The 24,792-nt window shown below is 40.5% G+C and overlaps 1 protein-coding gene and 1 pseudogene across 3 annotated transcripts; both read right to left on the bottom strand.

Annotated features, from left to right (window-relative positions):
* The window catches only part of LOC102221938, a 29,391-nt pseudogene extending 22,878 nt beyond the window's left edge, over positions 1–6,513 (bottom strand).
* Positions 6,514–8,072: 1,559 nt separating this feature from the next.
* On the bottom strand, positions 8,073–24,072 carry bdp1 (B double prime 1, subunit of RNA polymerase III transcription initiation factor IIIB). 3 transcript variants are annotated; one of them, XM_023338151.1, is made up of 26 exons: positions 23,959–24,072; positions 22,246–22,311; positions 21,843–22,042; positions 21,099–21,750; positions 20,872–20,975; positions 20,704–20,769; positions 19,647–19,826; positions 19,406–19,539; positions 19,212–19,306; positions 19,061–19,115; positions 18,855–18,989; positions 18,562–18,777; positions 18,210–18,267; positions 17,959–18,127; positions 17,768–17,877; positions 17,342–17,657; positions 17,038–17,172; positions 15,464–15,500; positions 15,246–15,359; positions 12,267–15,155; positions 12,004–12,179; positions 9,984–10,035; positions 9,701–9,854; positions 9,471–9,608; positions 9,182–9,389; positions 8,073–9,095 (listed from the first exon to the last, which is right to left on the bottom strand). In XM_023338151.1, exons 3-26 carry the CDS (start codon positions 22,034–22,036, stop codon positions 8,991–8,993), a joined length of 6,492 nt encoding a protein of 2,163 aa, XP_023193919.1. In that variant the 5' UTR covers positions 22,037–22,042; positions 22,246–22,311; positions 23,959–24,072; the 3' UTR covers positions 8,073–8,990. The 3 variants fall into 3 exon arrangements, with proteins under 3 accessions (XP_023193919.1, XP_023193918.1, XP_023193920.1); XM_023338150.1 differs by having other exon boundaries at positions 23,963–24,072; XM_023338152.1 differs by lacking the exon at positions 17,038–17,172 and having other exon boundaries at positions 23,963–24,072.
* Between the last annotated feature and the right edge of the window lie 720 nt (positions 24,073–24,792).

The raw sequence follows: 24,792 nt of genomic DNA, 5'->3' as shown, positions 1-24,792 counted from the left end.
CTCCGGCTTCCCCCCACAGTCCAACAACATGACTGTCAGGTTAATTGGTCTCTCTAAATTCTCCCTAGATGTGAGTGAGTGTGAGTGTGTGTGTGCCTGTCTGTCTCTGTGTTGCCCTGCGCCAGACTGGCGACCTGTCCAGGGTGAACCTGCCTCTCACCCGGAACGTAGCTGGAGATAGACACCAGCACCTCCTGACCCCACTGGGGACAAGGGTGTTAGAAAATGGACGGATGGATGGATGGATAATAATAATAATAATAATCTGGGTTTTGAGACACTTTTTTAGTCACCTACAATTTGTCCCTGAGACATTTAGACAAGTTCAATGAATTATTTTTAAAAACTATTACAAAGCGAAACAAACATGCAACTATTTTTATTAAACAGGATCGTTTTTCCACTGATGTGAAAACGTGACATCTAAAATGAAAATATTACATCAGAACAACAACAACAACAAAACTAATTTAATAAAAAGGTGGGTCCTTTTTTTTAATCTGACAAATCTGGACACATTTCAATTTATGCATTAATGTTTTATAACTGTGGGAGGAAGCCAGAGTAAGGCGACAGTGCTACCAGCTGCACGAAACTTACATTTGTGCGTGATCACTCTATGGCGATGAAGTTTTGGGGGTTTTTTGCCCTCATCTCTGCCATCCTTTGTTTTTGAAGTACTCAGTCTTTCCACATGAGGGGGATTCGCAGGTCTGCAGAGTGCAAATTAATAAGTCAGAGATGCAAAAAAAAAAAAGAAGTTTGTTGCAACAAGCAGCTAAGTACGATTTGTACAAAAGACATTTTGCTACCTGACAGTGACACTTTCCCAGTACATGGCACTGCATCTTCAGATATCCTGCTGTCAAAATAACCAGTAGTCAGCCGTCCACGTCCAGGAAATATGGAAAATAAAAGAAGCAAAACGGGGTTTTTTGTCTGTTCTAAAATCGAGAAGCAATTCCCTTAAGCAGTATTGACACATCGGTTGCATGTTCACGACTCTCGCACCTGAAGATACAACTTAGAAATGGAAATTCTGGATCTATTCATTGTGTAATGTAAACACAGCTCATACATCTCCAAGTAACCTTGCCTGACATCTTGTCTGCTGGCACAGGCTGCGCATTTTCTCGCAAAAATTACTTCTTCGGTTCGCTTTTTAACTAAGAAAAAAAAAAAAGACTTTTTAAGTTCCTCATTTACATGCGTCTCCCTGAGCAATTACCTTCCAGTGAAAACATGCACACACTCAAACCCTGTGCTTCTACCGACCCGTGTCCCTCTCTCTCTCCCCCTAAGATCTGTGCTCTCCTCATCCTCTGCAGCTGGCCGAGCAGAGCCAGGATGCGGGCGTTGCGGGTCAGCAGGCTCTTGGGGGCCTCCAGGGCCTGATCTCTCTGGGAGCAGGTGGCCAGCAGTTTTGTAGGCTCCCTCTCCTGCATGCGCACCTCCCTCTCAATCTGCTGCAGCTCTCTCTCCTCCTGTTAGGGACGAGACGACAGCGCAATGCGACGCCCGCATCCAAGAAAGTCTGCATTGACAACATTGAGAACGGAGGATGCGCTACAAAAAAAACCAAAAAAACAGACATTAGAAAGGCGAGGCAAGGGAATCTTAATTATATAGGACATTTTCAGCAATAAGGCAGTTCAAAGTGCTTTACATGAATTAGAAGGAGGTACTAGAAAAACAAAACAAAAAAAAGACAAAAGCACTACACAATTTAAACTCATGGGGCATTACCTAGATCTAAAGTTTGTTCTCGATTAGTAAGGTGAAGAACAAGTGCTCCACAATTTATAAACTCGTAGGAGTTTCTGTGTCTCCATGTTTGATTCTTGTTCTGGGTCGCTGCTTAGTAGGAATAAAGCTGAATATTGGTCCCACGTGTTTAATAAGAATAAGCACTTCATAGTCTATGAACTATGAAACTACGATCTCTGGATCTTAAGTTTGTTCTGGATTAACTAGGTATAAAACTAAATGTTGGCTCCAGTTGTTCTGGGTTGCTTAGTCAATAGTGTTTTCTAAGCTTGTTCCAGATTTGGAAAGCACAAAACTAAATGTCCGCAGATAAGACTCCCATGGCGATGCTGGAGGAGCTGCAGAAGTCCACAGCTCAGGTGGGACTGTTGACCCGCTCTCCACATGTCTGACCTTTTTGAGCGAACAACAAGAACTGTGCCAAGTTTGCCACAAGGGGGCGCTGAGCTGAGACCAAAATGACAAAAGCTGTGTGTTAAATACGACGCTGCACATAACCATGCACATGGAGAATCCTTTGAATTTGAGTTTTGGACTTTATTTATTTCATAAAGGGAACAATGCATGCTAAACATGGATGCATCACGCAAGTATGCTTGATTTATCCAAATTTTCATCTGTAGTGTCAGGTTGATGGAAGGGATTTTTTTTAAAAACAAAATAAAAATACAATGGACATGCATAAAAACATACATGACCTGTGATTCTTGAGAGATTCCAATGGATTGCAAAAAGTAGCATCATTTACAGAAGACATCAATAAAAATTAAAAGTCACATCCTTATGTAAACATTGGTTCATTGAAAAATTATTCAAAACACGAGTACAGTTTTGATGACGTAACCACTGAATAAGTCATTTCCCAAATGATGTAACATTTTAGCTCCAATGGTAGCGTATTCCACCAATTTGAAGCCCGACCACAAAATGACGATTAGCTGAAAGAACCTCTTCTGCATGGTATTTTACAGTCTCTTCCTACTAACTGCTCTTGTAGTTGTGTTTGATCATAAACAGAAACGTAACCCATCCCTTCGTCGACTCCTTGTTCAGAGGAGTTGATGACAAGATAGATGGGAACCTGTTGGAACCTGCGTTAGACTTACCGGGGCAGAAAGGCTCATCTTCCAGCAGGAAAACGACGCTCCGCCCAGTCAGACCAGGCCTCGTCTGGTCTGACTGAGCTGGAGCCGTTTTGTAAAGAATGGGCAAATCATCGGTCTGCAGCACCCAAAACAACATGCAGCTGTAACCGCAGAGAAAAGATGCAGTTGTAGAAAGAACTGATTCAGGTAGATTAGATCCAAATCATGGAGCGTTTCTTCCCCGTCACCCCCCTAAACACACACACATCACAAATATGCACCATTTTGAGTTGAACTTTTATAAAAAGGGAACCCAGTGAAATACACAAATATTTGTAACATTAATGTGGCAAAATGTGAAAAAGTTTAAGGTAAATTAATACAAGGCCCTGTACAGTTAATCATGCAATGGTACTGAACACTGAAATGTTTGGAATAGTCAGCGTAGCCTCCAACCTCACAATGAGCATCTACTGTCCTCTGAGATTCAGACTCCTTTCTCTTTCATCGGCTGTACTGTACGAATTTGCTTCTTACCAAAAGTGTTGGAGTAATCCAAGTGTCCAAGTGTCAGTGACCCTGATAACCAAAGTTCCTTACGCAGGTTTCAGTGTTGATTGGTTACTCGGAAGCGGTGTGAAAAGTGCGTTGTGCTAATTAATTTGTTTTGGAAGTCAACAAAACGTGGGATCATTTCGGCCTCGTCATTTTTCAGTTTTCTTGTCACAATTCAGCTTGTCGATAAAATACGGTGGTCAAACTTCGTGGAGATTTTTTCCCCCCCTCTTACAAGCGAGTGTAAGGGTTTTGTGCGATACCATTAATTCTGATGTTGACTGTACACGTGAAAATGAGAACCATGACCGTTAGTAACCTCGACTGAAACGCCCGGCAGACAAAGGAGGCTTTGAACCTCCAGACAGGTTGCATAAGCTCTCAGGAGTCAGGGGCAGAACACGGTACGTCTGCAATCCAGGAAGAAGTTGTCGAACAACAAACCAATGCTACGTTTTGTGGCACAAAACACAGCGTCCTTTGTGTCCGTAATTATTTTTTGCCCTCTTTCCAAACACTGAAAACTGCAGAGGAAGAAATCCACGTAGTAAGAATTCCCAAATGCTTAAACTTTTTTTCTTCCTTTTTTAACCAAACGTACAAGAATGCAGCTGCAGTTGCTGTTTTATTCATGGTTGCAATGCATTGATCATGTCCGTATTGTGGTCTGCAGTGTTTAATGCAGCTTTTGGCCTTCCACACTGAAGGACTCCACCACTGGGTTATTTACGGCCAACCCAAAACAATCGACAGCATTTAAAATGAGTGGGATGCCTTTATTCTGCCTGAAGTTTGCATTTTCCTGTTGATCGAGCCTCGGATGAAACGTCCATCTGTTAACAAAACTATTGCCGGCATAACTTTGAATCTCAGAATTGTTATAAAACGTAGTGGATTCACAACAGACTCGCTTCATTAACAAGTCATGCGTTTGAGCTTTGGGAGGGGATCAGAACCATGTTTCATAATTCAGCCGTGCTGGTCTGGATTCAATCTCGATGGATAATGAATAGTACATGTACCTCACTCAATAAGTTATATATAAACTCTTTTAATATTAAAGAGTGCTCTTCCTTTAATATTAAAAAACCTGATGACAAATGTTTTGTTTTGGAAACCATATGAAGGTTTTCTTTTTCTCATCGATTACTTTTTAGAGGAAATAATCGTTGATCTGCGCAACAGAACTCTGGTTTTCAGCACAGGAACCTTTTCTCCTCCGTTTGCTTACCTGGCTCCACTCAGCTGAGCCTCCGTTCTGTTCGGGATGTTCGCTCTCTGGGAGCGGGAGGATCCTGCAGCTGACTGGACCGCCGTTCGGGCTGGATCTGCAGACGGAGCAGTCAGCCACTGAACAGAGATCAAAACCATCTTAAGCCTCCATACAAGAGGCTGGCGCACGAAGGATTAGAGTCTCAAACATTACACTCGCTCGTTCAAGCAGCTCTATAGCGGGAATAATTCAGGCCCATGTATAGAGTACTAGCTGTATAAATCATTATGAATGAATGAATGTAAAAAATAAAATAAATATGGAAGACAGTCTTGTCACAGTCTTCATATGAAAAACTTACTGTGGATTTCCGTGTGGGGAATGGGAGTTAGATGAACACAACCAGTTCATTTGTGAATTTACAATAGAGTTGAAGTATTGCGTGATTCATTTGCAGGGTATCCAGCAATTACCGAGAGAGGATCAATGGTGCCTTGCATAACTGGCAAAGTCAGCAGGAGTATTTCCTTACTGCCTGGTCACTTTCCAAAAATTGTCCCTGTAAGAGAGATTCAAAAATGGAGATTCATCAGAATCTCAAGTCAGGAAACAAATTATTAATGTTTGTTTTTTTCATGCAGACGGTTCTTAACCAAGTTGAAACCAGGAAAAAAAAAAAAGGTTGAAATTACAGCTTTACATCCTGGTATTCTCTTCAAAAACATAGCTGGACTGTTGCCTTGATTCCTTCATGCGTGTTTAAGAAATCATTTGATCTTCCATGGCAACCATGCAGCTGTGCAAAACACCTGGGTGGAGCTAGCGCCACCTTAGAGAACAAAGTTCCTCCTTGGAGTTGCAGTTGCCCTCCCCCCAAAACTCCTTCAGACTAGCCAACAGCAATTAGCAAACACCTAGTGGAGCTGCTGAGCTCATATAAGCCACTTCTCAGTGGAACACTGGGAAAAAAAAAATAAATAAAAAAAACATTAGAGTGACATAACTTCCTGAAGGTAGAGTTTCAGAAAGGAATTTCTTTAAGAGACAACGGCCCAAGTTCAAAGCTTTATGTGTTAAATTTCTTTTAAGTCATAATATGCACCGTGCCACTGTTGTAAATGCTGGAAAATTTCACCTACATTGGTGAAGTTAGAGTCAAACAAAATGTCACCTGCGTCTAGTCGGAGGATCTCGCATGTTGTCCGTGAAAACACAAGCAGAGCCTGGACTCAAATTAAGGCCCTCACTAATGCCGACTGCCATCCAGTAACCATAAGGTGGGACCTGTGAGGGAAGGGCCTAAAGAACAAGCACCATGTTGGGAGGAAGTCTGACCCACATGCAGAATCACACACGGAAACAGAGGCGAGTTTAAGCATTTATTTTAAATATGTACAAAAAGGTAAGAACATTGCAGAAGTTCTCCTCGGTTCAGGTCTGAGGTTCATCTGCAGGAGGAGAGGCAGATTAACGGAAAAAAAAAAAATCTGATGTTGCAAGTTAAATGGGCTTATAGTACCTTGCAGGCTTCTCAGAGGGAGAAAGGGAGTATAGGAACCGGCTGCAGGTGAGCACACAGTCCTGGTTAGGGCTCGAAAACACAAGAGGACCGCTGAGAATCAGAGAGAGAAGAGTGAACCAAATAGAGACGGTGGAGCTAAAAAAAAAAAAAAACAAACACAGGTGAGTCACATAAATCCTAGCATTTCTCAGAAGAGTCATACACAGACCAGAGGCCAACATGTTTGCGTAATCATCCAGCAGAGAGTGGAGGCCTTGCAGCTCCTTAAATCCTCCCCGGGCTGATGATCCAATGAGCTGCAGGTGTGTGGCTCTGCTGCAGCCAATCAGGAGAGACTCCGACTCGCACAAGATCCTGAGAAGAAGACGCATTTTCAAATGCCACATCTACACATCTTTAGTGAACGTAAGTATTCAGACGAGTAAATAAAATTTGTGGAGTCCAGTTGACGCCGGTAATGTTTGTAAGCTGCTGGGAGAAGAAAAAGAAGATATTCAGATGTTAGGATTTATCAGACCTGCCTTCATTGCAGCCAAGTTCAAAATGATGCAGAACGCCAACAGATTTGGATTTAAAGCGATATTTTCATCTAACCAGCATGTGCTTTCCCCGATCTGAGTGCTGTGTGGAGCGGAGAGTCCTGATTTGAACCTGGTTAGGCCTTTCCGACTTCCACACCTGAAGCTCATCCCTCATCCATCAAATATGAACCGTCAGAATACCAGAGGAAGCAAGTGTTGCGTTGCAGAGCTCAGCTTCGATTCACTTTTAAACAAACACAGACGAGCTGAACTCCTGAGCCGCCTGCAGTCATTATTCTGAACTAGTCTCTGAACAAAAGGCCGAGACATTTGTCTCAAAACACTGACAGCAAGGTTCGTCACAAAAGAAAAAAAGGAAATGGCAGAACTGACGGGACAGTTAAGAGCATTAGGCCTCCACTGACAGCTGCTGTCTTCACTTGCACCGCAGAAGATGATACAAATGACAAGCATGTTTGTGTTTGGAGTTGATAAATTGCTTTTTGCAGAATGTTTTAAAAAAAAATCCCTTGAAGGGAAATTAATTGTGTGTAGAAATGACTGTTCAGAGCAGCAGGTGGGACATGAAGATAAACTAAAACATATCAGTGTTAAAAAAAACATACAAAAACAAGCTCAGACTGCCATGAAAGGGATCTAATAGTGTGTTGAATTTTCTTAAGTGTTTCTGGCCATTAAAGGGTTTAATTCTACAACTTAATAAATTGTACTTTTGAGCAACTTAGAAATACTTTATCAATAAAAGCAGAGAAAATGCTGGTTGGATATAATTTTATATATTGCCCCCTCCCGCCACACTGTACAGGTGTTTAAGGAGTAGTTAAAACCTTGGAGGGAACGCGGGTTTAACTATCTTCTAGAAAAAGAAAAACTTTATTAAATATGTAGTAAGCGTTAATTTCATTAAGTCATAGAGAATTATGAACAGGGTTTCTTCCAATGTAATGCTTCTCTAGATGCAAATTTAAAACATTTCCCAACCATTTGAATGCAAACATTTTTCAAAAGCATAGAAAAAAAAACACAAAACCAAACAAAATGCTGGGGAAACCAAAAGTATCAGTAAGTTCAATAAATGCTGAAGTGGAGATGTGGCGACATACGGATTGTGGATGTAAATTGGAGTTAGATTTCTGCAACTTTAAATTTCTTCCAAGAGATTTAAATAGAATCTGGCAACTAGGCTAAGCTGACGTTTTCTCCTCACACTTTTACAAATAACTCCAGGAAATTCCAGATTTTTAAGGGACCCTGTAGCTACATGACATCAAGGTAAGAGCATAAAAATGATTAGAAAAACATATTACAGTGTTGAAGTAGAAAACTTATAGATTTCAGCCAGATTTGCCATGTAAATTACCCTTGGCTGACAATAACATAAATAAATCTGACAGTGAAGAGGCTGATAGTTTTATTTAAGACAGAGAAATATTTAGTATTTCAGCGACATTAGAGGGAGTTTGACAGCAGAGAGCAACTACAACTGAAAAGCATATTTCTATTAATTAATTCCATTAAATATTTGTTGCTTATACTAAATCATAAAGCACTTAGATAAGTCACTAAATCTAATAAATCTAAAGCAGTCAATTAATATTTTGTGGCAACTGACTTCTGGTTGTTCTAAATTTGTTGCATTGTGCAATCATCTGCACGCCTAAAAAACAAATATTACACACTGGATGTTCAAGTTGCAAACATAAGTAGTTCAAGGTATCAAATATAATATTTTGACGGCTTCTCATCTGTACAAGGTCAGGACACACACAGCTGCATATGGAAAACACTGGATCCGGCCTATTTTACAGAATGACATCTTTTGAAGTTCCGACGAACAGAAAATAAAAACATCAACTATATGTATGAGCATATATGCAGACACGGCTTCTTCTTATGCAGTTAAGTTTCTATTCAAAATCAATGACGTTGCCTAAAGTCTGAAAAAGTAAGAACATGGAGAAAAGAGGAAAAATCCCTTCTACTGTACAATATTTACATTTTCACAGCTGGTTGATGAAATCTGATAGCGATGCGTCAGTCAGCTGCCACGTGTTCAGTCTACAGCATTTTGTCGGCCATATTTACACCGTTTCACATTTGTATTTAACAGAATGTTAAAAATCGCATTTCGGTACATCTGTACACATTCAAAGTGCTGGTTAAAGTTCGTGAAATACGTCTGGTAAAAGAACTGAGAAAAAAAAAAAAGGTAAAAATAAAATACAACTTTAAATAAACCACTGTAGAAATGATAGAAGAGCGTCAAAACAAAAAAAAAAAGTGGAACTATAAGTGCTTTGCAGCTTTTATCCCTCATCAACTTCTGTGAAGATGTCGCTTAGGAAGTACTGCGACACGCTCGTAGGCTCGTTGTCAACAAAGCCGCTCTCCCTTTCCGGGGAAGTTAAAGCCTGCGACAGAGAGCAAACGTTTAGGCTTTATTAAAGCTCACGTTGGAGATCAAAAATGAGCAAACACAAATCTGTATCCTCCTTACCGTAGACCTCAGGCCAATATGCGCACAATCTGCTGCTGCTGCTGCTGCTGTTTGACTGGGAATATTAGAATTTGATGCGGAGGCTGTAGGTTTTGAAGATGTCTGTTCTGCTTTGGTTGGAGTTTTCGTCTGATTTCTCTTACTTGCTGCCTTCCTACACTCGGAACTCCTCGTTTCAGCAACGCTCGCCTCGGAAACTTTGGCTTTCCTGTGACATATAAAAAATAAAGTTAAACTAAAAGTGTCTACCTTGACAATCTGGAGAATTACTCCCGATTTTCTTCCTCACCTGCTGAGAAGAGTTTCCTTGTCGCCTGAATCATCACCGGCTTTTTCATTCGGCCCAGCGATGGAGTTCTTGAAGACTTTAGGTTCAAGAGAAACTTCTGGATGGTTTTCTTCTGCTTTCAAACTCACCTCAGAAACACTGCAAAGGGACAAGAAATGTGTGTGTGTGTGTGGGGATCAGAAATGAAACTAAACATCCCAAACTTCCCTGGATGGAGAGCCGGTACGAACCTCGGCTGCTGTCCCGATGCACCTGCTGCGGGACGATAAGAGAGGTTCTGGGCTCCACTCGCTCCCACTTCCCCTGCTGAGGGGACCGGGATCTCCGTCAGGGAGAGGATGAAAAAGGGCTCATCTGGATCTGAAGGCACTTGCTCTGGCAGTACTGAGAGGGAGCGAGGCATAATTCAGTCAAAAAAAAACAAAAAACCACAAAACAAAACAAAAAACAGGAAAGAGAAAGCAGACCTCAAACAAAATGACAAGAGTGGGAGAAAATCTCTGATCGACTTACTCTGAGACAGGAGCGGATCTCTCTGAATCGCCTCGGCTCTTGATGTTTCATGCTGGGATTAAAGGAATCAAAGGGAGAAAAATTGAGGGGAAAGTAACAGCGTCTTTTTGTGTAGTACAATCAAAGTGCCGACACTCAGCACTACAAAGCACGAGTTCTCAGACTTATTTAGTCAAAGGTTGTTCTACAGTCTTTGGGAAAATATTTCTCACCCTTTGTGCTTTCCACATTTTGAGTTTGTCAAGTAGAACAAAGAAAAACTCAAACTTATTTTATTAGCGATTTTTTTTTCTTTTCTTGATCTACAAAAATTTTATTTTTACCGCTGGATTATGTTGGGATCAATTACCCGCTTACAAATTAGATCAGTGGTCCCCAAACCCTGGGCCGGTACCGGTCCGTGGACCAATTGGTACCGGGCCGCACAAGAAATAATTAAATATTTCTGTTTTATGAAATATTTGAGCCTGGAGGATCTTTTATTTTGAAAATCCTTTAACTGGATTCTCTCCGTTACGTCTTGCGCGCCAACATTGAGCCAACAAGCAGCAGAATGAGACAGATCAGATTCTTTGGAAAGTTTCTTTACGAAGGGAAAAGGCCCAGAGAAGAGACAGGAGAATGGATTTATCCCGGTAGGTGATTCCCACATTCCAAGCTCTGCATGATATGGTGACCGGATATTAATGAGGGAATGAAGCTTCAAACAGCTTTGCTACTTAGAGACCATGAACACCCTGTGCATCACTTCAGGTGTCATTGTCTCTCATCACTCCCAGGTGGGATCGTCTCGTTGCAGAGAAACAAGCTCAGGGCTCCCATTAGTCTTTATCGTGACTTAAAATTTTCACAAAAGTAAAATGTTCGTTTTTGTGGCGCATCTGTGTCTTATTTTGAAGGGATATGTAAATGTTACCATAGCGACTAGAGTCAGAGCGTTAGGGCGGCGAGATGAGAGGAGAGGAGTGGAGCTTGTGAGTTTTAGGTCTGGTTCACATGATTTAAGGATTGTCGGCTGATTTTCCAAACCTCTGTGACCACAGAGCCGATAAAAGTCCAACAGGTTTGATCGGTTCGTGAGTCCAGCCACACGGCAGGAGCAACACACCACACACAAACCGATTCCAGAAGAAAATCCAGAAAAACCCCCAACATGCCATACGGGAATTTAGAATAATCAAACACGGATGACGATGTAGAAGCAGCAGTGATAGTTTGTGGCTCATTTTAAGCAATAAAAAAGAAAAGGCGTTTGATAAAAGATGGCGGCAGCAGCCGCTCTATTTGCTGCACTATGATTTGGAGGTGAGTTATGTTTTTTCGTGGTTAACATTTTTAACTGGATAAACATAACCACATATAATAAACATGTCTAAAAATGGCCTTTACATATTGTAATAAACATTTCCACATATCACCTCCAATGTCCACCGGACTCTCAGTTGCCATGTCAACTGTTAAGGATTCCCCTCCGTTCTTACGTCACCAAGCTTTTTGATTGGCTACCTGTCACATTCAACAGGCTGCGATCTCGCTCCCAGTCAGGAAAAACCCCACAGGCTGCGATAATTGGGCCAAGACAATGTTGAATATGCCCAATTTTAGATCGGGCATATTCAACACACCACTACGTAACACACCACACACTGCAGGACGTTGTAAGATTGTCGTAAAGGGAAAATCGGGCCGCAGCAAAATTGCCAAGTCTTGACCGGTCCGCGGCATTAAAACGGTTGGGGACCACTGAATTAGAGGACTTCAAAAAGCCAAATTAGTTGCACTCTATTATATTAAGGGTTGGCAAGGTAAATGGATTGAAACACAATTGTACACAAGACGTTTTGAATAATAATGTTTAAAAAGACAAAAAAAACCACACCTTTCACTGTAGCTTACAAGAAGCAAGGTACATTTGCCAGTAGAAGAAATTGCTGTAATATAGTTATTTAGCTTTATTTAAAAAAAAGAAATAAAAAAACATTGTTGCGAAAGAATCTTGTTAATAAAGAAGCATATTTACCCCATAAGAAGATTGTGGTTTAACACGACTATGAGAAGAACGAGAATCGATGGAACTTGAGTCTTTTTCACTTGATTTCTCAATGACTCCTTTTTCTGGATCATCCGCTTTAAGTTCACGTACAGATTTCTTGATTTCCCTAGAGGCACCAAAAGCTTGCGAAGTACTGTCGGAGTCTGTAGAAAAGAAAAATGGTTTAAATCCCATTAGTTATGAAAGCCAAACCAGTCAGGATTGCTTAGAGAACAGGAGAACCGTGAAACCTGTTTCCGTTGGTTTTGTGTTTTCAGCTGGCTGGGTTTGCCGAAGACGTCCGCTGCAGTGCAGGCTGGGTTTCGGTTTAACAGCCAAGTTGCAATCTCCAGATGGAAGACAGTCAGAGTTTGCTGGGTCTTTATCTGACATTTTGTCCTTAGTTGATTCCAGCGGTTGCTCCAATGCAACAGACGACATCCCTTTACTCTGGTCTTCAAGAGGTCTACTGTGATCATCTGACTGAAGACTTCTGACTGCAACTCTACAGGTTTTTTCTAAATTGGGTTTGGGTTTGACTTTGGAAAAGCGCTGCCTTCGTTGAGGCGTTGTTTTTTCTGTAATGGCTGAACTTGAAACTTCAACATTTGTTAGTACTTTTTCCTCAGTTTCTCTATTTTGCTCAGAGGCTGGGCTTTGAGGTCTTCTTACAGCCTGCGTAGTTGTTGAGTTTCCTGTGTTTGATTTGTCACCCGTTTGATCACTGGCGGATGCAGCACAAGGTTCCGTCTGATCTCGGGCTGAACTGAAAATCTTTGAATTGCTGGTTATTGCTGATTTAACTGTTTGTGAAACATTCATGCTCTCACTTGGTCCACCTTGAGCTGTCAGGTTTGCATCTGTGAACTCAGAATACTTCTCTTTTTTTGCGATTGTCTGCTGTACACCGAGTTGGGGTTGGACTTCAGATTTGTCATCAGCTTTGGACCTTACAGGTCTTGAGGTCTGTGATAAATTTGGTTTAGGCTTTTGTGATCGACTCCTTTTGACCAGCTGAGCAGATGGCACTTTATCCTCCTTCTGATTGACTTGTAACTCTTTAGAGGGTGCAAAGCAAGCTGAAAGGTTGCTTCTTTCTAGATCTGCTCCTGAATTCAGGTTTGACCCTTGACCAAACTGTGGTTCTTTAACTGTTGGGTTATTATTGCTGAAGGTTGAAGATGTTGCACCCATGAGGTTTTCACTGGATGTTGACTGAGGATTGGCGTCAAAGTTTTGCTTCTTTGCTTCAGAAAGTGTCTTTTTCATTTCTAAAGATTGAGAGGTAATAGGTGGAGTTAATTCCATCACAAGATTATTATTTTCACTTTGTTTGTCCAAAGAAGGGCCGCATGTTGGGTCTGGGTCCGGTTCAGGATTTGCGTGCTTCTCTGACTGGCTTTCTGATGTTCGAGGTTTCAGCTTTGAAGCTCTGGATGCTTGAGAAATGTTAGGTCTAAGTCTGATTTTCGATATTCGATTTCTCCTCGGCTGTTCAGAAGTTGTATTTTCCCCGTCAGGTTTGCAGACGGCTGACTCTTCCTCCGGTCTTACAGACACAGCAGGTTGACCGCGTCGGTCTTGGTCAGAATCAAAGTTTGTTCGGCTAACATGTGATGTCATCGCACTACTGCAACTAATTTCACTCGTTTCATCGAGAGAATCCGAAGCTTTATCTGTGGACTTGAAAGTCGAACATGATTCGATGCTGGTTTGCTTTTGACCTTGGTCAACTGGACGATGTTCCCTGTCAACATGAATAACAACCTCAGTAGGTGCAGGTTTGTTTGTAACCTGCTTTGCTGTCGATTCATGAACGGAGTCCGAAGCCAGTATTGGGTCCAACCTTGAAGCACAGTCAGTGTCTTCCGAGTGAATCCGTGTCGACTCTATAGAACTTTTCATTGCTGTGTCTTCTGTGGCTTGAGGTTTAGTTATCTTACCTCTTGAAGTCTGAGTTAGATTTGGTTTGGGTTTAACCTTCTGCAAATGGCTCCTTCTCAACTGAGCAGATGTAACACTACTCTCTTGTTTATTAGCTGGTTTGTTTTCTATAGGAGAGACTGAAGTAGCAGGACTACAACTATGTTCTGGGGCCGCAGCTAATTCTACATTTGATTTATATTCAGCTTGTGTTTCTGGACTAGAAAGAACCTTAAGAGTATTCTGACGTTCTGCTTGAGGGGACACGTCAACATTTCTCGACAAGAAACTGGTAGACTGGGTTTCCACATCCAGTATGGTTTGCTTTTGGGATTCTGAGTTTGACGTAGTAAGTGGGTCTGTCTTTACAGTCTCTTTACTGATCTGAGATTTATTCATTGCAGTTCTTGACATTTGCGGAAGGTTGGGTTTGATTTTTGACAACCTACTCCTTCTAGGTGCAGACACACCCATACTCTTTCGATTTTCAGGTAAATCTTTTTCAGCAGGAAGATGTTTGCTGCTGCTGTCTTGGATTGAGTCTGAAGGCGTGCATGGCTCTGGTACAATATGCGTAAGTTCTGACTTAGATTCCAAAGAGCTGCTTAAATCAGACTCGACAGTTCTGTCATGAGGTGCAACACTTACATCTTTACGATTGGGTGAGTTTGTACCTCTGGGAACCTCATTCCCGCTACATTCAACCTGGGATAAAGACATGGAGCAACCTTGTGTGATCGAGGAACTCCCAGATTTCTCTTCTGTTAGCTGAACATCCTTAGGAGAATCACCATCTTCTAACAATGCTTCATCAGAGTCTGCTCTCTTTGGGGATGCTTCAACAGCAAGAACCGAGTGCCTCTCTTCAGCCTCCTTTTTTTTGGAAATCTCCATTTGGATTGTTGGAGGTGCGGTCCTTGAAGATCGCCCAAGGTTTGGCTTAGGCTTCACTTTAGAAAAGCGCGCCACCTTGGTTGACGGAGAATTGCCATTTGAGCTCTGTGCAGTCTTTAGCTCGTCACATGTTGGCTCAATGGTTTTAACATGAAATGTGTCGCTATGCCTCATTTCTAGGTTTCCTGAGTCCACACTGGCAACAGTTTCTGAAATGTCTCCACCTGTCTGAGAACATGCAGCAGACAAAGCACTTTGCGGTTGTGCATCAGCCACAATCTGTTCATCCAAGTGGTCTGATTTTTCCCCATCCGTTGCCATTCCTGAAATTAAACATTGTATACATTAACTCAACTTAAATAAAGCAAAATCCAAACATAGATGAGGGATTTAGTGGTTTCTGATGCTCCTACCTGATGTGGAGGCTTGTGTAGTCACTTCTCCCTGTGTTGACATAGAGACGTGACTAACCTTGCCGATGGTCAAGAGGGTTTGAGCGGCCTCATTATAGCTGTCATCCTGAGATACTGAGTGTTTTAAAGAAAACAACAAACAAAAGCATAAATGAGTCTCTAAAACCATGCTGCACTTCTATTCACCAGAGGCTTCAAAGAATGAACTCATAACATACATTCTGTTTGTTCTGAGGTAATAATGTCGATAACATCCTGCAACAGAAAAACAAAAAGATTTAAATGTCAACAGAAAAAAAAGAAATACTTAAGACACACAAAACATGCACAATTGCCCCAGTTACACTTCTTCATAATCTTTACAACAGTACACAGTCCTTTACAAATGTACTCATGCTCTTTGATCTTCTTGAGAATGTCACTTTACAATCACAAACATGTTTAAAAACTGTGCACAAATTTCCATCTCCATCTCACAGTTATGCAGCAAATACCTCTACAAGGAACTGTAAGCTATAAATCTAACACATTGCGAAATATGCATGTTATTTGACTTTCAAGACAATACTACATTTAATTTATGTCAAAACTATCTGTTTTAATTGGAATGCACTTGTATAAAAATTTTGGGTCGATATTGAGATGTGATTTTAGAATTACTGTTATGGCGGATAGTATATCATCAATCACTGTCAAATGGCCGACTTCCTCCCCTCACTCGCCCGAAGAAAATAGCAACAAGATGGAAATGAATATCGGTTGTCAATACTGGTGGGGTTTTAATCATGGGACAATACGATATGTTAAAAAGTGACAAACATCAGCAAGTACCGATGTTTGTGCCGATACATCGGGCAACCCTGCGTTTTATTTCTATGAACCACATTATGGAACGCCAAAACACCACAACAGGATATTGCCAGTCTATTATAATTAGGTCCTTATTTCTTTGTGCATTGGCTCTATTATTTTAGCTCAACATAAGTATTTTCTTTTAATTAGTTATTATAATGTAAAACACTGCTTGAGCTGTGTATTTTCATGCCATTTTCAAAACATTCATAAAAACACTTTTGTCTTTTTTAGTGAATTTGCATGAAGTATTTCTGGTTTATTGAGTTTGGCAGCGCCCCCTGCTGTACAGGTATCCACACTACCCACAAGACACAAATCTACCTCCAGCGTGAAAAATAGTGAAAAACTCAAGTGAACAAAAATAAAAAGACAGCATGGCTTGTAAAACAAGATTTGTGACTCGCATAAGCAGTTTTGCATAGTTAAAGTCACTTACTTGTGTCTGTGTTAAGCAAAAAAAACACATTTTTTAAATGTGTCTGTGTGAAGATTTTAATGTAGGTGTTCAAACTGGTTTTGTTTGAGATGTGATGGACTTTTAGTTTTTGTGACTAAAAGTATTACCTGTACTAAAGAATCTGTACGGGTTCTTTAGTATCGGGTCACAAATACTAAGAATCTGTGATTCTTTAGTACGGGTTTGTACCTCAATACATGTTGTGGTACAAATACAAAATACAAAGACAGTTTTTTTTCTATCATTTAAAACTTAATGTGTTACAGGTCAAAGTATTTCACAAAACAGCTAAAGTACTGCAGTAATGACTCATGAAAAACAAAGCAAATCCATGACCTTAAAGCGTAAACAAATAATACATTGGAATAAATTTGATCTAAACTGAACATCTAAGGTTGGACTCGAGAAAGAATAAATTCAACACGAGGTGTAACTGGGGATTAAGATTTAACACACACGATTTAATCGTACGTGACTTACAACCAGCAGGTCCAACTGATGATCACATGTTTCTGCAGTGCTTGTCTCATACTGTGTCTGATGGCAAGATGAATCGGGACACAGTGCATCTTGGGAGATGCCCAGCATATCGGGCATACTGGCCAAAATATCAAGCTAATTATAGGAAGGGGAGGGGCCAAGAGTGGAGGGTTTAAAATATGTAAAGTAAAATATGAAAAAAAGAGGGGGAAAAAATAGTTGAAACACAAACAATGTTTGGAGGAGAAATGAAAATGAATGATGTGTCTCGGCGGCGTTTAAGTGGGGATTTTCTGCTTCCTACCTCGGCCATAGGGTCATCCACTTCTGAAATCACAGCATTCAGCGAGTGCAGGCCAGAAGACATGATGCCTTTACCGGAGCTGCAACCTGCATCTTCTTCGTCTTCGTCGTCGCTGAAGTCTGGCTTGGAGGATCTGAGAGTAACCAGTTTGGATTTCTTGGGTTTTTGGTCTGATTGCGGCTTCAGTGATTTGCCTCTTTTCAGAGCACCTTTGGCTTTGGACTTTGAGGCTGAAGAAGTTTCAGCTTCAGAGGAATGTAATTCATCTTTGCTAGGATAAGCAAAGGCCAGATTGGGTTTGGGGATTCTTCCATATCTACAAATCAAATGGACAAAAGTAAGTTGTACTCTAAATAACTTGGGGATTAGAAATTAATCAGTTGGGGTCCTCTGTCATTTATTTTGGCAAAAGATGGATTACTTTACCTCGTGGGTCCTTGATGCTTTACCGTTTCCTCTTCCTCTTCAGAAGAAATGTCATCTCCAGAAAACTTTTCCCTACTGGTTTTGCGTGCATTTGATTCATTTTTATTCACCTAAAATATAAACAGGCTTTAAATAAGAAAACAATTACAACATAAAGAACATTTTGATGGCTCAAAATAAAAATTAATAACCTGTTCTTCTTCACTCGCATTCTTATCCCCTTTATCTGACTGGGTTTCTTCACTTTTCCCCTTTTTGCCTCGCGTCAGGCCCAAAGGCAGGAGTGGTTTTGGTGCTCTGGCTCGTGAGAGCTTGGCTGGATGGATAACCGGATCCTTCGTTGTGTTTACGTTTGGAGTCCTAAATGTTAGAGCAAACAAAAAAGTTTCAATTTCAATTTCTTTCAAACAGTGTTACATTCAAACCTATTGCGCAGCATTACATTTCTGAATCGGTGTGGCTCTCAGGAAGTGCTGGCTCCGAGTCTTCGGGTACGTCACCTGAAAAAACATAAAAGAAGAATCAAAACATTAAAGGGACATTTCGAACATTTAAATACACCTTTTGAGTACAAGAGAACAGGCAAAAAACAAAAAGAAATCAGCTGGTTATCCAAAACCAGCTGGTTTTACTTTTGAAAAACAGTGTACAATATTATCTTTTTTATAATACTCTTAATTCTGAAGTGAAATCCTTTTTCAACTACAAAATCTCCGACTGGTCCATCTCTAATATTAATTGGTCATAATGGAACAAACATAGAAAAACAAGAGTCAGATTTTTCCTTTTAAGACCTGTTTTGTTTTTCTTCTCATTCGTTTCCTCAGGCGAGGCCTCCCCGTTTTTCCTTTTGCGTTTTTTCTTCGGCTCAGAAGCAGGAGTTTCCCCTTCGTTACACTGGTCCTCGTTCTCTTTCTCCTCTTTCTCCAAGTCGGGAATTTCGTCGTCCTCCTCCTTCTCCTCCTGCTCCTCTTCCTCCATGTCACTCAGACTCTTTGCCGATTTCTTGCCTGCAAATAAAAGCAAAGATTTAGAAATGAGACAAACCTATGAAACACTTCTTTAAAAAGTCTGAGGAGTATATTACCCCTTGGCCTCGTTCTGGCTTTCCTTTTGTTGTTCTTCCCAACGAGTGACTTGAGTTTCTTCTTCTCTCTCTGAAACTCCATAATTTTCTCCAGCAGCTTAGAAAAGTATTCTATATCCAGTTTTCGCCTCTCTCCTAAGAAGCAAACATCCCATTAAATTACATTCACCAATCATGACTTACCTACTGTCACTATAAGCACTTACTAAAAGCTTTGTCGATCCTCCAGGAGTTTTGTCGCTCTTCTTTTTTGAACTTGTTCTGAAAAATATATATATGTTTGTACATTTAGATCACCTGTGAATTGCCTCTTTATGTCTTGTAAATACACATATTACAAGTAGTCAATAATCCCACTTTTATTTCTGATCGAGTTCTGTGTGGAAACAGTTGGCAAATCATGGAGAAGTCTGTCCCCACCATGCTGACTGCCAGGTAGAACATGTCAGTTTCTGAGGAAAACCAAACACAACAGAGATATGTCAAAAATGAAGGAAAGCACATTACAGCCATGCAAAAAGAATTTAGACAACAATCTGTGTCGGTTGAACCTTCAATCGACCAGGGTTTGGAGTAATTTGACTTCCTGAAGCTTGCATAAGTTGTCGTGGAGCCTCTTTCAAAGATGGGGTCTCTGTCGGACGCTGGGTTCGGCCCTTTGGCTCGCTGGACTTCCACCGTTAAGCTGAGAGGAGGTTTGATAAATCACAAAAGAAAAAAAACAAACAATCAAACATCACTTGATTGCAAAATAAAGAGGGATCATAACGCACTGTGAGGAATTCGGCTTACCTCTCTTCATCAATGATCAGCGAGCCGTCTTCTGCTACTTTGAGCTGAGGAACCATGAGAGATTCTTCTTGGTCTTCCTCTGCCGCAGCGTCTTCTTCCTCCTCCTCCTCCTCCTCCTCTTCTTCTCTGGTATTCACTTTGGCAGGGGTGACCTCAGGTACCGGAGGTCGCTCCGTTGGTCTTTAGGAGTTGGGAAACATAATGTGCGTTGGAATAAAACAACATTTAAGAGACAGTGTGCAGCCCACTGCTATGACCTGCAGATGTGGATTTCAGGCAGAAATGTGCAACCTTATCCAAAATATTCCTTCATTTAGTGTCATTTAGCTTGAAGTGAAAAGCAAACTTGAGACGGTGCGCTCAGAGCATTTCTGGATGAAGGGTATTACAGGCGGTCAAAGTTCAAACTTACCAGATTTCATGCACAATAAGCACCACCAGAGTATGCTCACAAGTCATTTCTTTCACATTTTCATTTCCATGCTAGCTTTGCATAAAAAATATGATATTAGACGCAAGTTATATTCATTTTGTACCTAAAGTCATTTCCTATAGAGCTCATCTTCAGATAAATTTGTGTTGATAATTCTATAAAGTCTCGCTGCTGTTGGCATCAAGGTGCAGTTAGCCTGAAGTGTAAAACAATACAGCCAAATTCTAGCAGACCACACTGACACCTGGTGGCCAGCTAAAGCCATAGCAACCTAAAGAGCAAGTATTTTAGTCTTCAAAAAGGACTATTCTAAATCTCTAAATGGTTTACTCTTTTTTAATATAAATTAACACTTAAATTGTTTTATTAAGCTGAATCTCAAAAGAGCTAACACTTGTTAACATTTCAATTTTTCACGAGAAGTGTAATTAAACTCTAAGACGTTTGCTAGACTGAAGGAGTCAAGCAAACATCTGATATTGCCATTGGTATTCTAAGTTACATCAAATTAAGATTAAGTAAGCAGCTCTCATTTATGGAGTCATCTTAAGCAGCGTTTTTGCTGAATGTTCTCCATCTATAAAACCACGGTAAGGCCATCAAGTATAAATGAGACAAACGCACTCTTCTCTTCTTGGTGAAGGTGGGATCATCGTCTCGTTCTCCTCATGGTGTTCTTCCAAACTGGATCTGAAAAGATTGACAAATCAGTTTTTAAAAACGCAGCTTCATTCACAATCGCGAAATATCATCTCAGAGATGCTGACCTGGAGAAAATGTCAAGAAACGTACCTCATGGGATTGGACTCAGGGAGGTAATGGATGAGGTCTCTCATGGTCATTTTTGTTGGGTCTAAAATGTACTCCTTTTGACGTGCTTTAGCTCTTTTGAGATTCTGCAACACAAAATTATGCCGTATTTTATTTATATCCAGTAATGCCGGTGTTGATAGCAATAAGAAAAATTTACTGAAGGTAAATGTCTTGTATGCTGAGAATATGAATAATCCTGAGCTAACCGTTTCTTTGCAGCGCTCCTGTCTCAGCAGCTCTCTCAGCCTCCGAGCCTTTAACATCCTCTGTACGTCTGACGGGTCATTCAGGAGTCTGCTCAGGGACATCGCTGATGGGGTCATTGAAGTTACATGTTTTGATGATATGAGAGTCTTTGCTTTCTCTGATATTTCTGTAGCTTCCTTATCTGGTATAGAAGGCGGCACTCTGTCGTGTGCTCTTGAATGAACTTCCTTGGCCTGACTGGTTGAAGTGTTTTCCAGTTGTTTGCTGCGGTCTGCCGGCAGATGGGTTGGCTTTGGCGAGTCCTCAGACGGAGAATCAGACGAAGGTCCTGGTTTCTCAGAGGAGACGGGGCCGACTTTTGGTTGTATTTTGTGCTGCTTTGCATCTTCAGAGAGTCTTCTTCGCCTCGGGGACTGGAGTCCTCGAGGGGCTGCCGTTTTCGCCGGTTGACTAGATGTCAACGGCTTTTCTAGGTCTGACCCACACACGCCGTCGCCTGAAGGCGCGGTGACTGCTTTGACGGGGGATTTTGGTGTCCGGGAGATGGCCAGAGGCCGTCCAGGAGCCACCTTGGGCTTGATGGAGAAGCGCTTCCGTCTCTGGACTGATGCCGAGGAGCTGGCGCCGTCCCCGTTCTGGTCATTGCCATCGCTAAACAAATATTTGAAGAGTTAGTTTGGCTGTTCAACGTAAAAGAAAGAGCTAAGGCTACTCAAGTAGCTTCAGTCGACTATCCCACTCACCCTGTACTGGGAGCATTTTCTGATGGGGTCACGTCAGAGTTGCTTGCTAGAGATGCATTATTGCTCTCGTTTGGTTCCTTTTGGGTCTGACTTGTCTCCTGGCTTGCTGCCGGGGGTTCTTGAAGTGTTCCTGCTGCTGTTCTCCCGACCGTGCCGACATTGGGGCGAACACTGAATCTCGACCGACGAAACATTTTAACCTGAAGACCAGAGATTAAGAAGCAGCGCAGTTAAACGTGCAAGACCAACTTATCCAGAGATAGCAAGTCATTATTTAACAACTACTTTGAACGTCTTTAAGACAGACATTTAAAGAGGAATTTGCTTAGATTACATATTTCAAATATATTCACTCAACCACAATTTACAATTTTATATTTAATGAATCACATGTATATCCTACCACAAAGCGACATCCTTAGCTAGGAAATTCCAAGTCCAGAGTTACATGTTCATCAGTTCTCCCAACCTGATGACAAAATAAAATCGGGATCAGTTAATAAGCACTACATCCTCACATACTCTCAGCTACAGCTGTGATAAAGTAGTTTATCGTGCTATTCTTTGTCTTTTCACCCTTTTATCATTGTAATTTCAATCAAACATCCACAAGATCATACACTTTTATTATTGACTAGCTATAATAATCATCAAGTAACATAAAGAAGGGATTCATAAGTACATAGATTGCCTTGAAAAAATATTCATATCCCCTTGAACATTTTCCCCCATTCTGTCATATTACATCACAAACCTTCAGTGCATTTTATTGGGAATTTATGCAATGGAGTCAACACAATGTAGCACATAATTGTGAAGTGGAAAGAACAGCTTATACGGTTTTCAAAAATATTTAAGAAATAAAAATCTAAAGAAAAACTGCTTTCATTTGATACTGATAAATCAAACCTTAAAGCAACCGTTTCAATTCACAGCACATCTTTGCATAAATCAATTAAATATTAGTTTAATTTACGAAAGAGTGCTGCAGTTTCCACAACACATGTGGAATATTTATTGGGGAACCAATAAATATGCAAGATGTGCTGTTCTGATCAGATGACAACAAAACTGAGCTTTGTGGTCTATAAACGCCATGTAAACTAACATTGCACATCTTCCTTAACAGGCCATGCCTTGAGTGAAAGATGGTGGTGGGAGCATCATGCTATGGAGACGATTTTCTTCACTGCTTTACTGAGAGTTGGTGAGAATATGGGGGTGAATAAACATACAGCCAGATCAACAAAACTGTTCGTTCAGTTATTTGTCATGCTAGTGTCCTACTCAAAGTCTGGATTTGAATCCCACTGAAATTCTAAAGCATGACCAAAATCTATTTCACATAGGCAGACTACCCACTTACACTGAAATGCTATGTAATTTTGCAGAAAGGAATTGGCAAAAATTACAGTCTAAAAGCAATCAATTTTCATAGCAATTAATTGTTTTTCCTTTGACTTAACATTTATGCACAACTTTTTTTTTATTGTTGATCTACTACTAATAAAAGGCTATGGCTGTAATTAAATAAAAGGTGAAATCAAACGGCTATGAATACGTTTGCAAGGTTATGTGTAAAAGATTTATTTGTTTTGAAAAGTGAGCGCAATTTAGTTTGATTATTTAAAAGTTTCGCTACATCTGTTGCCCGGAAACCAAGAAACAGTTAAAACAGGAAGAGCAGAGCTTCGTAAGACATATTTTGTACAGTCAGCTTACGGCAATAAAACACTATTTTTATTGCAACAAATAATCAAAACTTGTCCAACTTCCGCACCAAAACTAAGAATGTTTTGACTATAATCTACTGCTCTTCCCGGCTAAGTCTCAGCTGTTCTGTTAACTGTCGCGGCCACATTGGACAGCGTTTAGGGTTAATGTCAACATAAGTCCGCTAAATAATTGAGCGACCACACCTTTGTGCAAAAACGACTCTTCTTTAACGCGCCAAATAAAGCGCACTTTTTCATGGCAAGTAGAAAAGTGCACAAGGCAGCGTTAACACCCCATAACAATGCTTCAGTGTGGCAGCCTGTCTGGGATATAGCTTCATGCTATCACAGTAGTGTGATAATTATTATTATTATTATTATTACGACCGTAATAATCTCACCGACATTTTCGTAGCAACGTTGTTCCACAGTATCCCGTTTTCTTGAATAAGCTAGCCGCAATGTATCGAAGAAAAGAAACGGTTAGCGGATCCCGTGCGGTTACTTGTCCGCCATGTTTTTTTTTTTTTTTTTTTTTTTATGACGTAAATTCTCTCAGTGAAAAGATTTGTGGGAAACGTAGTCTCGCGATACAACCGTTTGGCTGAAGCAATATGAGAGAAACCACGAGCTTGTTTTTCTGAAGTGTTTTGAACACGTCTTTAAAGCTGTTTTAGGAGTTCTAAGCGTTTCCTGAGTAAAATATGACAAAAAGGAATAATGATTAAAAAATAATAATCAATGTGTGGACAATAAGAACGTTCTGCTAATTCATATAGTGAATATAGGGAGGAGGGGGATATTATAAAGATTTGAGATGTATACATTATGCTAAGTTTGTTGTAGCAATATACATCACTGTAAAATATGAGGTTTGGCCATTACTATTTCATAATATAATTCTTGATTGTTTCATTGCCAATAAAAAAAAACTGTGATTCCGATGTTTTCTTTTATAATATTTTGTCTGAAATGAGCTAAACCAAACTTAATCGTAGGGAAATCATCTCAAATAGCTTCAAAAGTCAGTTTGGAAAGAAAAATTAGTGGGGCAGATGTTTAAACCTTGCACTTACAGTATATTCCTATCTTACATTGCAGCTCTATTAAAAAAGCTTATCAAAACAAACTAGTCAAGCATTTGTTTGTACCCAAACAAATAAACAGAATATAATTAAAGCTATTAACATGTTCTTAGCTACCTATTCTCACCATAGGTTCCCAATATATTGTTC

Source organism: Xiphophorus maculatus, chromosome 8 (assembly GCF_002775205.1).
Source record: "Xiphophorus maculatus strain JP 163 A chromosome 8, X_maculatus-5.0-male, whole genome shotgun sequence".
Lineage (NCBI taxonomy): Eukaryota > Metazoa > Chordata > Actinopteri > Cyprinodontiformes > Poeciliidae > Xiphophorus > Xiphophorus maculatus.
This window is presented reverse-complemented; position numbering and strand designations above follow the sequence as displayed.

Coding starts and splice junctions, on each gene's coding strand:
- bdp1 (XM_023338151.1), bottom strand. CDS start 22,036: ATGTTTCGTCGGTCGAGATTCAGTGTTCGCCCCAATGTCGGCACGGTC. Junction 21,751..21,842: donor GAAAATGCTCCCAGTACAGG/GTGAGTGGGATA, acceptor ATATTTGTTTAG/CGATGGCAATGACCAGAACG. Junction 12,180..12,266: donor CACAAAACCAACGGAAACAG/GTTTCACGGTTC, acceptor TCTTTTCTACAG/ACTCCGACAGTACTTCGCAA.